This window comes from Chenopodium album, chromosome 12, assembly GCF_948465745.1.
Source record: "Chenopodium album chromosome 12, dcCheAlbu1.1, whole genome shotgun sequence".
NCBI lineage: Eukaryota > Viridiplantae > Streptophyta > Magnoliopsida > Caryophyllales > Amaranthaceae > Chenopodium > Chenopodium album.
In genome coordinates, this window is record NC_137845.1 from 6,693,342 (window position 1) to 6,704,628 (window position 11,287).

At 37.0% G+C, this 11,287-nt stretch overlaps 1 protein-coding gene and 1 pseudogene across 1 annotated transcript; both read right to left on the reverse strand.

Annotated features, from left to right (window-relative positions):
- Nucleotides 1-214: 214 nt before the first annotated feature.
- LOC145571809 (uncharacterized) lies at nucleotides 215-1,369 on the reverse strand (annotated as a pseudogene).
- Nucleotides 1,370-3,144: 1,775 nt separating this feature from the next.
- On the reverse strand, nucleotides 3,145-7,327 carry LOC145571810 (uncharacterized). Its single transcript, XM_081630847.1, has 8 exons — nucleotides 7,154-7,327; nucleotides 6,858-7,083; nucleotides 6,478-6,540; nucleotides 6,135-6,271; nucleotides 5,994-6,031; nucleotides 5,844-5,886; nucleotides 4,239-4,403; nucleotides 3,145-3,646 (listed from the first exon to the last, which is right to left on the reverse strand). The coding sequence occupies exons 1-8, from the start codon at nucleotides 7,278-7,280 to the stop codon at nucleotides 3,468-3,470; spliced, it is 978 nt and encodes a 325-aa protein (XP_081486973.1). The 5' UTR covers nucleotides 7,281-7,327; the 3' UTR covers nucleotides 3,145-3,467.
- Between the last annotated feature and the right edge of the window lie 3,960 nt (nucleotides 7,328-11,287).

Below are 11,287 nucleotides of genomic sequence, written 5' to 3' on the forward strand. Positions count from 1 at the left end.
TTATATCCTTTTCTTATTCTTCCATAGTATATAACATCAGTCTTTGCTCAGTATTAAGCAACATTTTCACAATATTTTCAACATCACACAAAGGCTACAAACATGACACTAAAAATACGATGAAAAACTCACTTACAAAGAGCTTTTGAAAACACAATGAACATCAATCATCACTTGAATGATTTACATAATCAGAATATTTGCAACTTGAGCATACTATGAAAGCTTAAGAAGCTATAAACCTGATCATTATTGAAAGGCTATCAAAGAAACATAAACTTTGCAGAACCTCTGTTTATAACATACCAAACAAGGCAAAAACATCAGGCTTCAATATTAAACAACTACATTGTACATTAGGCAAATTTTTCCTGGCCAAATTTATAGATTTCATTCAAACAACCAAGATGCAGTAAACAAAAATAGCAGTACAGCAGTACCTCCATTAACTCGATCAAAGTCGAAAAAATTATCTAATTCAAAAAGACTACCTTCTGTCATTGCAATCAACTAATTCATCCTCATTCCATGATCACTTTAGCTCCAACAGCTTTCATCTTCTCAATAATCTGCTCAGCTTCCTCCTTAGGCACACCCTTCTTAAAAATCGATGGCGTCTTCTCCACTAAGTCCTTAGCTTCCTTCAATCCAAATTCAGTAAATGCCCTAATCTCCTTAATGACCTTAATCTTCGAAGCCGCTTCAAATGATTCTAATTTCAATTCAAACACAGACTTCTCTTCCTTCTTCTCCTCCTGAGCATCCCCAGCAGGCGAATTTGCCGCCATTTGAGCTAACCCGGCAGCAGCCCCAGGATTCAACACCCCAATAACAGGAACTTCATCTTCTTTCATTCCCATTTTCTTCATCAAAATTGTCCCTAATTCAGCTGCTTCTACCAATGTGAGAGATGAAACCTCATCAACTAGCCTAAAAACACGATCACTCGGCGGGCTACGGTGGGATGTTGGATCAAATTTTGATGGGTCATAATCTGCTGGGAGTTTTCTGGGATCAATTTCAACTTCTTCAAATTCCTCTTCTTGTAATGCAGGTTGAGCATAAGTGCGATAAACCCAAGTAGAATTAAGGGTTTTTGAAGAAATTAGGGATGAAATGTAGGGTTTTCGAATTAACCCAGTTGGGATTTGTTGCCTTAATCTCAAAAATAAACTCATTTTATGATATCAAATTGTAAGATCTGAAGAACCCTAATCCCTAATTTGCGATTGAGGAGAGAGAAAATTGGTCGGAAGTATGGAAATTAGAGGGGTTGTAACATTGATTAGAAGAAATGGGTACTGGTATTTCTAGCGGAGTGACAAAGTTGGTGAAAGACTGAAAGTTCACAAAATAAAATGGGGGTTTGAAGAAGACGATGCCCTAAACCCTCCAAATTTTTTGCTGGATTTTTATGCAGCTTGGATATGTCTACCCTTTTTTTCTTTTTTTTTTTTACATATTCTTTGTAAAAATGGTACGTAAATAAAAACATAAAATTGCTTAATGCATGTTAATAATTTATATTTGGATTTTATTTATTCAGCCCATCTTGTATGCGGTCGGCCAAATCGTGTGACCACTTAAAGTAACCCCTATAACATCGATTAAATATCCCTTGTAATATTGATCGAGTAATCCCAATAACACTGACCGAGTAACTCTATAACAATGACGAAGTAACCCCTTCAACACTAATCAAGTAACCCCTTTACACTAGCGAAGTAACCCCTATAGTGGTTGGCCACACCGTGTGGCCAACCACGTATAAGACTTTGTGTTATTCATTTATTTTTTTATTTTTTGAAAAGGTAAGAAGAAGAAAAAAACATTGGACACCCTACTCACAAGGGGGATTCCTAATGTATCAGAAGAAAGAATTGAAAACAAACTAGAGGTATTACAAGCATACATTCATACTACAAAAGTACGGAGTACTGGATACTAAATGGCCACATTAGCTATCCAATCCGCTGCGTGATTTGTCTCTCGATAGATGTGCTGGATACTCTAATCGCGAAACCGAGAAAAGAGAGAATGAGTATCTTGGTAGTATGTTCAATGTGCTAAGGTAATGCCCAAATGTCTTTTATTGAGTTGATGACTAATAGGTGCCGCCAATGTGCCACATTGAAGAGCTAGTTGAATACCTTTATCAAGAGTCATAGCTTCCGCTATAATTATTTTGGTGTTACCAGGTTGAACATAGATGTCTTGATGAGTGTGCTGGTATTCCTGATGATGAGTTTGAAATTATTAGGAGGCACCTTATATGGTATAAGAATGGATGGTAGGGATTATTGAGTATGAGAAGAATGATTATGAGATCTCGGAATGGGAGATCCCATGGAGGAAAATGTATTTATGAGACTTTTTTTTGGTGCCACTCACTGAACGCAAATTGCACTCGGTAGTAAATCCTAAAGATGTCAAAGGTTTCATTACAGAAGGTAATAGCATTCCATTCTTTCTAATTACTCCAAATGAGAAGGATAAACTTCCTTAAAGTGTTTGGGTGTTTTCTTAAAGTTTTGGTTAATTTTAGAAACGAGGTTGAGCAATCTAACAATTTTTTTTAATAAAGAGGAGGTTCTAAACTTATTTGGTTCTAGTGCAACTGAGAAAGATGATCAATTGTTTCATTTTGCTGATTGCATAAAAGGCAAATGTTGAACGAGATTATGTTCTTTTGTAAAGAGTGTCTCGAACACCTAATCTGTTATGAAATATTTGCCAAAGGAAAATTTTGGAGTTTATTAAGGATGTCTATTTTCTAAATACATCTATAGAGCCAATTGTTGTCTTCAAGTTTGAAACTATGAGTGAGCCAATTACCTAACTTAACTGAGAAGTTTCCATACGTAATGAGCTCCCGTGAAACGGGGGTGCCCATCATATCATTGAGAGGTAGTGGAATGTCCATAATTTGGGCTGAATGTTTTAAGGAAGAAGAGCCCTTAATTTTGTCTATCCCAAAGTGTTTTTTCCAATAAAGTTACAAGATTGATGCTTCAAATGCAACCTGGCTCAATCAAGCTTCCAACACAAAATGAAAGATCCAAGCAACTAGAAATAGTAAGCATGAACATTTGTAGATGATATAAAACTGACAGAATTGCATATCAATCAATGATGAATCACTGGAGATAGGCCATATATGAAGGTTGGAAGGCTACATTGGGTTACAAGTCTTACAACACTTACAAGGTAAAAAATGCAACAAAATTGATGTCTTTTGCAAGGGTGTAACTGTGTAAGTAGGTTTCCTTTGTATCTTACAGTATAAACTTGATATTGACACTCTTCATTCAACCCACATTTATCACAACAACCTTCATACGACTCTGAGATGGTCAGCATGCTCAAGGGTACGAAGAAACAGATAAAAAGCTGCAGTTTCTACAGGTGCATTTTATCTGGAAGCAGCAACAATCTTTTGCCATCAGACTATCCGGAATTGCTGACATCTAGCTACCATCTCCATTAGACACAGAATAATCTTTCACCATTAAGATTTCACCACAAAGCTTCTTGGGTATTTGTTCCAATGCTAGGCCCTCCTGCCATACCTGTCCAACCATAACCCCAGGTCCAAGATGACGGACATATATGACAACCTGATCATTGAAGGGCCATGGATGTTTGGCTGCAAATAGAAAGAACCTCAAACTTAGCATTGATTTTTCAACATGCAATACTCGGAAGAGAAACCATGCATTGAACAGTAAAAGAGATTATATAACAGAAGTGCATTCAATCTAATGAGCGGTCCGAAATAGTCCATTATAATACACAGCAGAAGAGTAGTCAACAATTTAATCTGTTTGAAATAGTAAACTGTTTAGTCCCTTTGAAATTGAAATTTAACAGTCAAAGGCTCAAAGCTTCTGTCGTTATTGCCTTACTGGCGGCACTATTACAAAATCTTGAAACACCACCATTAGGAAACAAAGTTGGACCCATATATAAGAAGAATAGAGAAAATAGGTTAATACAAGTTTGCTTAGAGTGAAAATAATTAACTCATGCTAGTCATGCAGTTAACTCGCAAAGCTTAGCAATGAAAGAATAGAGAGACGGTAGAATAGAAAATGCAATACAAACAAATAGATATCCAACTATAAAAAGTATGTTGATATTCACACACAAATAGAAAACAACGTAGCACTAAAATCCAAATTGAAGTTGAAAATTAGTGGAATATCAATGCATGTTTGCCTGAGAATTTGTAATCTCACCTGGCATTGGGAAACCTTCTGGATAATCATGGAGATTCAACAATCCATCCCCAAACTCATAAGCTAAATCACATGGCTGTTCAGTAGGCATTACTTCAGTAACTTCTTTTACAGTAAAATACAGTGGACTGGAAGATGTTGCCATTCGAGCCAGTAGCGACACACCTGCATTTGCACTTATAGCACTTAAATTATTTTAAAAAAACAGCATATTCATTTGCTATATAACCCGGGAGTACCGTACACCCAACTAACCTAAGGTTAGTTTTTGTTCAACAATTGATGATAAAATGAATAAAAATCATCAAAATGAAAACAAATACTGTACGGTACACCCGGTGTATATAACCTCTCCCAGAGTGCAATGGACAACTAAAGTTACATTAGCAATGGCTAAGAATCATACGATTACTGACTACAGGGCCTTAGGGATTCACTGAAAACTATGGAATTGACTGGAAACAGGAGCACAATAAACCAATCAAATTATGAATCGGTGGTGGTAGATGCAAATATGGGCCCAGGTGCGAAGGCAATGATGTGAGATTGAAGAAGCACATCTCAAGTCTTACTCTAGTTTTACAATCATTGAATCTTAAAGTTACCTATCTGTAGACAGTTGTAACATACAAAAAGATTTGTCCGGCATAAATGCTAGTGGCAAAAGTACTGGCTTCATCTATGTTAACATTTATCCCTAGATGAAGTTAAATTTGTCCGGGATAGTCGTTGCTAAATAGCAATAGAACTTGTCTTAGCCTCTTGGACTGGTCAATACAGAAATCTTACTTCTTCCTAAATTTAGGTAGATAATGCAGATACCACAACCATATAAGGCCCTGTTCATTTCACCTTAAAATAATAATCTGAAGTAAAAATAATTTCAGTTCAGTAACAATAAGTTCAAGTCAGTAAAAATAATTTCAGTTCAGTAACAATAATTTCAGTTCAGTAAAATTAAATTCAGTTCAATAAAATTTAGTAACTATAAAGAAGAATTATAATAGAAAATCAGTAAATGTAATTTCATTTCAATGAAATTAATTTCAGTTCAGCTTAATTAATTTCAGTTCAGTAAAAATAATTTAAGTTCAGCAGAAATAATTTCAATTCAGCAAAAATAAGGTAAAGTGAACGGGACCTAACATGGTTTAGCACATATCATTTTTTTTTATTGTCGTAGCTTATGCCTTTCCGACTTCAAGTTTTATAGGAAAGTTTTGGTTAATTGAGTTGGAATTACTGATATGTAGACAGAAGTCAAACAGTAGATATTAGTCATGTTTGATCATAAAACTGTAATTGAAATCTAAAACAGGGGAAGTGGCTATTTCCATTTTCCCATACTATGTCCCTAGTCCGCAAATTAAATAGAATACAAGGAATGGGCTGATAGAAATAAGCCAGCTAGAAATTATTACTTCAGTGTTTTTTTTTTTTTTCTTTAGTTAGGGATTCGAAACATTCTCAATTAAAGAGCAGCTCAAGCCAATATGTTGGACTGCTTTCACTTAGATTTAGAAAGCAAATTACTCCTTTGTAATACTGAAGATTTTGCAAGCAGAATGAGAATGATCTTCCATAATCAAGGTAAGAAATTCTTACCAATAAGTCTTCCATATATGTTTCCATCTTTACGAAATAATGCCTAGCATAACAGAACGATGCATAATTCTGGAATCAAAATTCAACAATGTACAAAGCTCCAAACAAGAAAGGGAGATAGAAAGTGCGTAGACCGATTAGAGAACTCACCGTCTGCAAATATTTGATTAAACCAAGAGGCATTGGACCTATAATTTATTGTTTGAAAAGCAGTCAAGAATTTCTCCCAAGTCACAATAAGAATCAAGATACCACTCAGCACATTAAAAAAAGCTAAAGCCAGATAGAAACCTCCACTTTTACGGCAATTCCAGAATTCAAGTGACAATGCATCATTTTCACCAGACAACAAATTAGAAGAGCTCATCTTAGCTAACTTTGCATCATTGTAGCGCCCTCCAGCAACCCCCCAAGCAGCCAATATAAGCCTGCATTATTCCATACAATCGTCAACAAGAGCAGAAGACATAAGGGAAACGACATATGAAGCAAGATATAATCACAATGCAACTATGCAAGAGTTGTTCAAGTATAGCTCCTCAAAATGCTTCCACAAACACAAATCAAATTAGAGACCAACAAAATAAAAAGTGGCAACAAAATTAGAGACCGAAACAAGGCAATCGAGTCAAACCTAGAATTCAGGAGGTATAGTAAACGATGCCGTCTTTCTTCCGGGATTTCCGAAATCTTCTTCCTAGTAATAAAGAAACATTAAAAACATAAAAGACTTACTATATGCCTATTAAAACCCATCATCAAACCATAGTTTTTAAACAAAATTAGTCATTCCCTACTGCACTACACTAATACACTTCAATCATAGCATATCATCCAATTAACGTAATTAATCTTGTCAAACTATATACTTAAACTGATCATTCAAAAAGAAAAACAACCAAATAATGCAAATGATACCTCACATAATCACAATTACAACAAACAAAAAAGGGAATAAATTAAGTGAATTAGCAAATAAAATTACATAATATAAGATACAATTTAGGAAATTACCAGAGATATGAAGCAGGATTGTAAGAAGAAGGGTCTAACGGAATGAGTTCTTTAGGAGGGTCAAGAAATGTGACAATATCTTGTTCGTCCAAATACACCCTTTTACCATCAGGCAGTATTTCAGAGGGTTTTTCATCCCAAGATGTCGTATTGAATGCCTTCACCCCATTAACTGCCTTAATGTTTGCTTCAAATTTGTGTTCTTCGAACAACGGAAACTTCCGACCTGATTAATCACAGCAAAATAAGCAAATTACCCAGACATTCAATTGAAGAGTAGAGACTTAAGATGATACCTTTAGGGAAGAACTGAAGTGGGTAGTTGATGAATTGGCGGGAATTTGAAGAGGAGCCATTGAAAAGTGCTGGGTTGAGGAAGTGGCAGTTGCAGGTTGAGGAAGAAGGTGAAAGAGTTGCTGCCATTTTTGGGGGTTTAATTTTGGTGGGGTTTAAGGAGGTTTAAGATTAGGATGATACCTTTCCCTCTAGAACTACCATAAGGCTTATTCTGAAAAATCTGCTCTACTTTGCTTAAAAATAAGGATAATGATATATGGCTCTTAGGGATATGTATAATCATTAAATCAATCAATCAATCAATCAATCAATCAAAGCCTTAATCCCAAAAGTGGGGTCGGCTAACATGAACCAAATTTGATTATTTCGTGTAGTCATCAACATAAATCTTTCTCCTCCATCCCTTACGATCCAAAACTTCATCCTCACGTAAATCCATGCACTTCATATCCTTCCTCACTCCTTCCAACCAAGTCATCTTTGGTCTCCCTCTTCCTCGTTTAATCCCTCCATGGTCCCACTCTTCCACTCTTCGCACCGGTGCACCCTCGGGTCTCCGTCTTACATGTCCAAACCAACGCAGACGATTTTCCCTTAATTTATCTACAATGCCCGCCACACCTACTTTCTTGCGAATAACCTCATTTCTGATTCTATCTCTTAAAGTGTTTCCACACATCCACCTTAACATGCGCATTTCCGTAACCTCCATCTTTTTAATATGCTCTTTCTTAGAAGCCCAACATTCTGTACCATAGAGCAACACTGGTCTTATGGCAGTCCTGTAGAATTTTCCCTTCAACTTTAAGGGAATGCTGCGGTCGCATAGCACTCCCGTGGCCGCTCTCCATTTAAGCCACCCTGACTTAATCCTGTGGGTCACGTCTTGATCAATGTCACCATTCTTCTGGATGATCGACCCTAGGTACTTAAAACATTCACTCATGGTCAAATCCTTTCCATCCAAACTCACCACTTCATTGCTTGTCCCCCTCTGAGTGCCAAAACGACATACCAAATATTCAGTCTTACTCCGACTTAGCTTAAACCCTCTAGATTCCAACCTTTGCCTCCATTGCTCCAACTTGACATTAACCCCATCCTTAGTCTCATCCACCAAAACGATATCATCTGCGAACAGCATACACCATGGAACCTCATCTTGAATTGGTCTAGTTAATTCGTCTAGAACCGTTGCAAAAAGAAAAGGGCTTAATGCAGACCCTTGATGCAATCCGATTGTAATAGGGAAATCTTTTGTCAACCCTCCGCATGTCCTCACATTTGTTGACACATCCCGATACATATCCTTAACTAGGTCTACATACCTTCGTGGGATACCTTTCTTCAACATTGCCCACCAAAGTATCTCTCTTGGCACCTTGTCATATGCCTTCTCTAAATCAATAAAGACCATATGAAGATCTTTCTTCTTTACCCTATAAAACTCCATCATTTGTCTTATCAAATGGATTGCCTCCATAGTAGATCTCCCAGGCATAAAACCAAATTGGTTATCTGAAATGCTTGTGCATGCCCTCAACCTTTGTTCAATCACCCTTTCCCACAACTTCATAGTATGGCTCATAAGCTTAATTCCTCGATAGTTAGAACAATCTTGAGCGTCTCCTTTGTTTTTATAAACCGGGACCAAGGTGCTCTTCCTCCAATCTTGTGGGATCCTTGTAGCCGTCCATATCTTGTTGAAAAGGTTTGTTAACCAATCAATACCAATCTTACCCAAACACCTCCACACCTCTATCGGTACCCCATCAGGGCCAACCGCCTTCTTAGGTTTCATCTTCTAAAATGTATAATCATTAAATGTATTTTCTAAAATGGAATTAAGTTGGGAGTTCATGACAAAATCACGCGCAGATCGGTGTAATTAATGTTAATTTATCCTCATTATTTCCCTTTTAAGCTTCTTATACATAGCCTTAAGGGCTATATTTATCATTTTCCTAAAAATAATACTTAATGTTGAATTATTATAATAATAATTAATATTTAGTAATAATAATAAATAATTAATATTTTATAATTATGTAAAACCTAGAAAATGCTTTCTAATAGCAGCGACAAAGAACATCAGGAAAATGGTTTATCCCCGGAAGAGGATGATCAAATCCGTAGATCGAATAAGAAAATGAAACGGAATGCAAATGCGATGGCTAATGGTAATCAAGATTCTCCCTTACTGGATCAGGAGGATGTGGTAATGGAGACTTTGAATGAGGGAACTGATTTGGATAAACAGAGGAATAACTCTGTTTCCTACAGTCAAGAAGCAAAAGGAATGGATAATGGCATGAACCCTTTGTATGAAGATGAAGTGGTTTTTGAAGATGATGTCTCGGATGACGACTTGCAATCGGAGTGTGATTCAGATGATGAGTTATGCCCTAGGATCATTTTGACTAAAGAGGAAAAGTTGAGACTTCGAGCTCCATGGAGAAACGCGCTTATCATTAAGCTGTTTGACAAGAAAATGAGTTATGAGGTCTTTGTGAGGCGTTTGAAACAAAAATGGTCCCCTAAAGGTAACATTGCTCTGACTGATGTAGGATGTGCTTACTATGTAGTGCGTTTTAACAACATGGAGGATTATGAGTTCGTTTTGACCCAAGGACCATGGATGATTGGTGAAAATTACCTTACAATTCGTAAGTGGATCCCTAATTTTGTCCCAGACGAAGAGCCAATTAAAACCCTAACAACGTGGGTGCGAATTCCTAATCTCTCGGTGGAATACTTTGACAAACACTTCCTATATAAAATTGGATCCCTGATTGGTAAGGTAGTGAAATTTGATAGAAATACTGCTTCGATGGATCGTGGCCAATATGTGAGACTTAGTGTTGAAGTAGACTTAACAAAACCTCTGTTGTCCAAGTTTCGATTGAATGGTAGAGTGTGGAAAATTCAATATGAAGGTTTGCAACAGATTTGCTTTAAATGTGGGAAGTTAGGCCACAAAGAGGATGCTTGTAACATGACACAAGCTGAGAATGGGAAGCTAGTTCTCAGAGAAAAGCCAGAGGAAGTTCACCAAAATGGAGAAAGTGGAGTTCATCAAAATCAGAAGCCTGAGGAGAAGGATATGTATGGATCTTGGATGCTCATACAAAGGAATAATAGGAAATATGTCCCTAGGAATAAAGTTATGAGCAATCGTAAATAGGAGGAAGTAGAAAAAACTGTTAAGAGTAACCAAGGGACAAAACATAACAAAGTTTCTAAGATTGCCAACAAGAGTAAGGAGAATAGTAGGGTGAACGTGAATAGTGGATCGAGATTTAATATCCTTGAGCAAGACAGTGTGTTAGAAGTTGAGGATATCACAGATCAAGAGGAAGTTCTTGAAAGAAATAAGACTGCTAACAGAACTGATGGGAACAGTGAAGGGGAAGATGATATTTTAATGGGAGATGCCATGAGTCTTGGTAATGATAGTGGAAAGAATCTACAGGGTAATTCTCAAAAGGTTCTGATCTCTGGTGGGTCAGATGGAGAGTGTGGAAGTGATCAAGTGGTTGATTTGGGAAGTCCTGGAATACAAGAAAATAAGATAAGTCCTAAGGAAAAAGATAATTTATCTTTTGGAAATTCTAGATATGATAAAAGAAAGGAAGATCTTGGGAAATTTGGGGGTAAGCAGGGGAGTCTAGTGGGAAATAATCAGAGGAAATCTCCTTTGAATATATCCACTTCCCTTAATAGTTCTTCTAGGAGCGTTTTGAATAAGGAAATTTTTAAGAAAAAGCAAAGAGGTGTATATCACATAGGAAAAGAAAATTTTTCTATAGCGACTTCTACCCCCTCGGTCTTGGCTCGGAATTCCGATTCAACTCCAGAAATTCATGGACGAAGTGAATCCAGCAATGGTTTCAATCACTCTCGAAGTATGCATTCCCAGGGAGTACGAGATATTCGTCGATTATCCGGCGGAGGGACCAACGTTGGTGAAGGTTCATCCTTCAGCCAATCAAGTAGAGATGCAAGTGAGCACATATCTCCCACCGGAGCATGTCCCCCCTTGCATGATGGAAAATTTTCAACTGCCAATGAGGATAAGAGGCCTGATGGGTGCCTTGAGGGAGGAGTTCGTGAGACTTCTGCCTAACATTCCA

What these genes read in the sequence shown, in the direction of transcription:
- LOC145571810 (XM_081630847.1), bottom strand. Translation starts at nt 7,280, where the DNA reads ATGGCAGCAACTCTTTCACCTTCTTCCTCAACCTGCAACTGCCACTTC. An exon ending in ACTTCAGTTCTTCCCTAAAG is followed by an intron (nt 7,084 to 7,153) that starts GTATCATCTTAA and finishes GTGATTAATCAG; the next exon opens with GTCGGAAGTTTCCGTTGTTC. An exon ending in CATATATGGAAGACTTATTG is followed by an intron (nt 4,404 to 5,843) that starts GTAAGAATTTCT and finishes GTGCAAATGCAG; the next exon opens with GTGTGTCGCTACTGGCTCGA.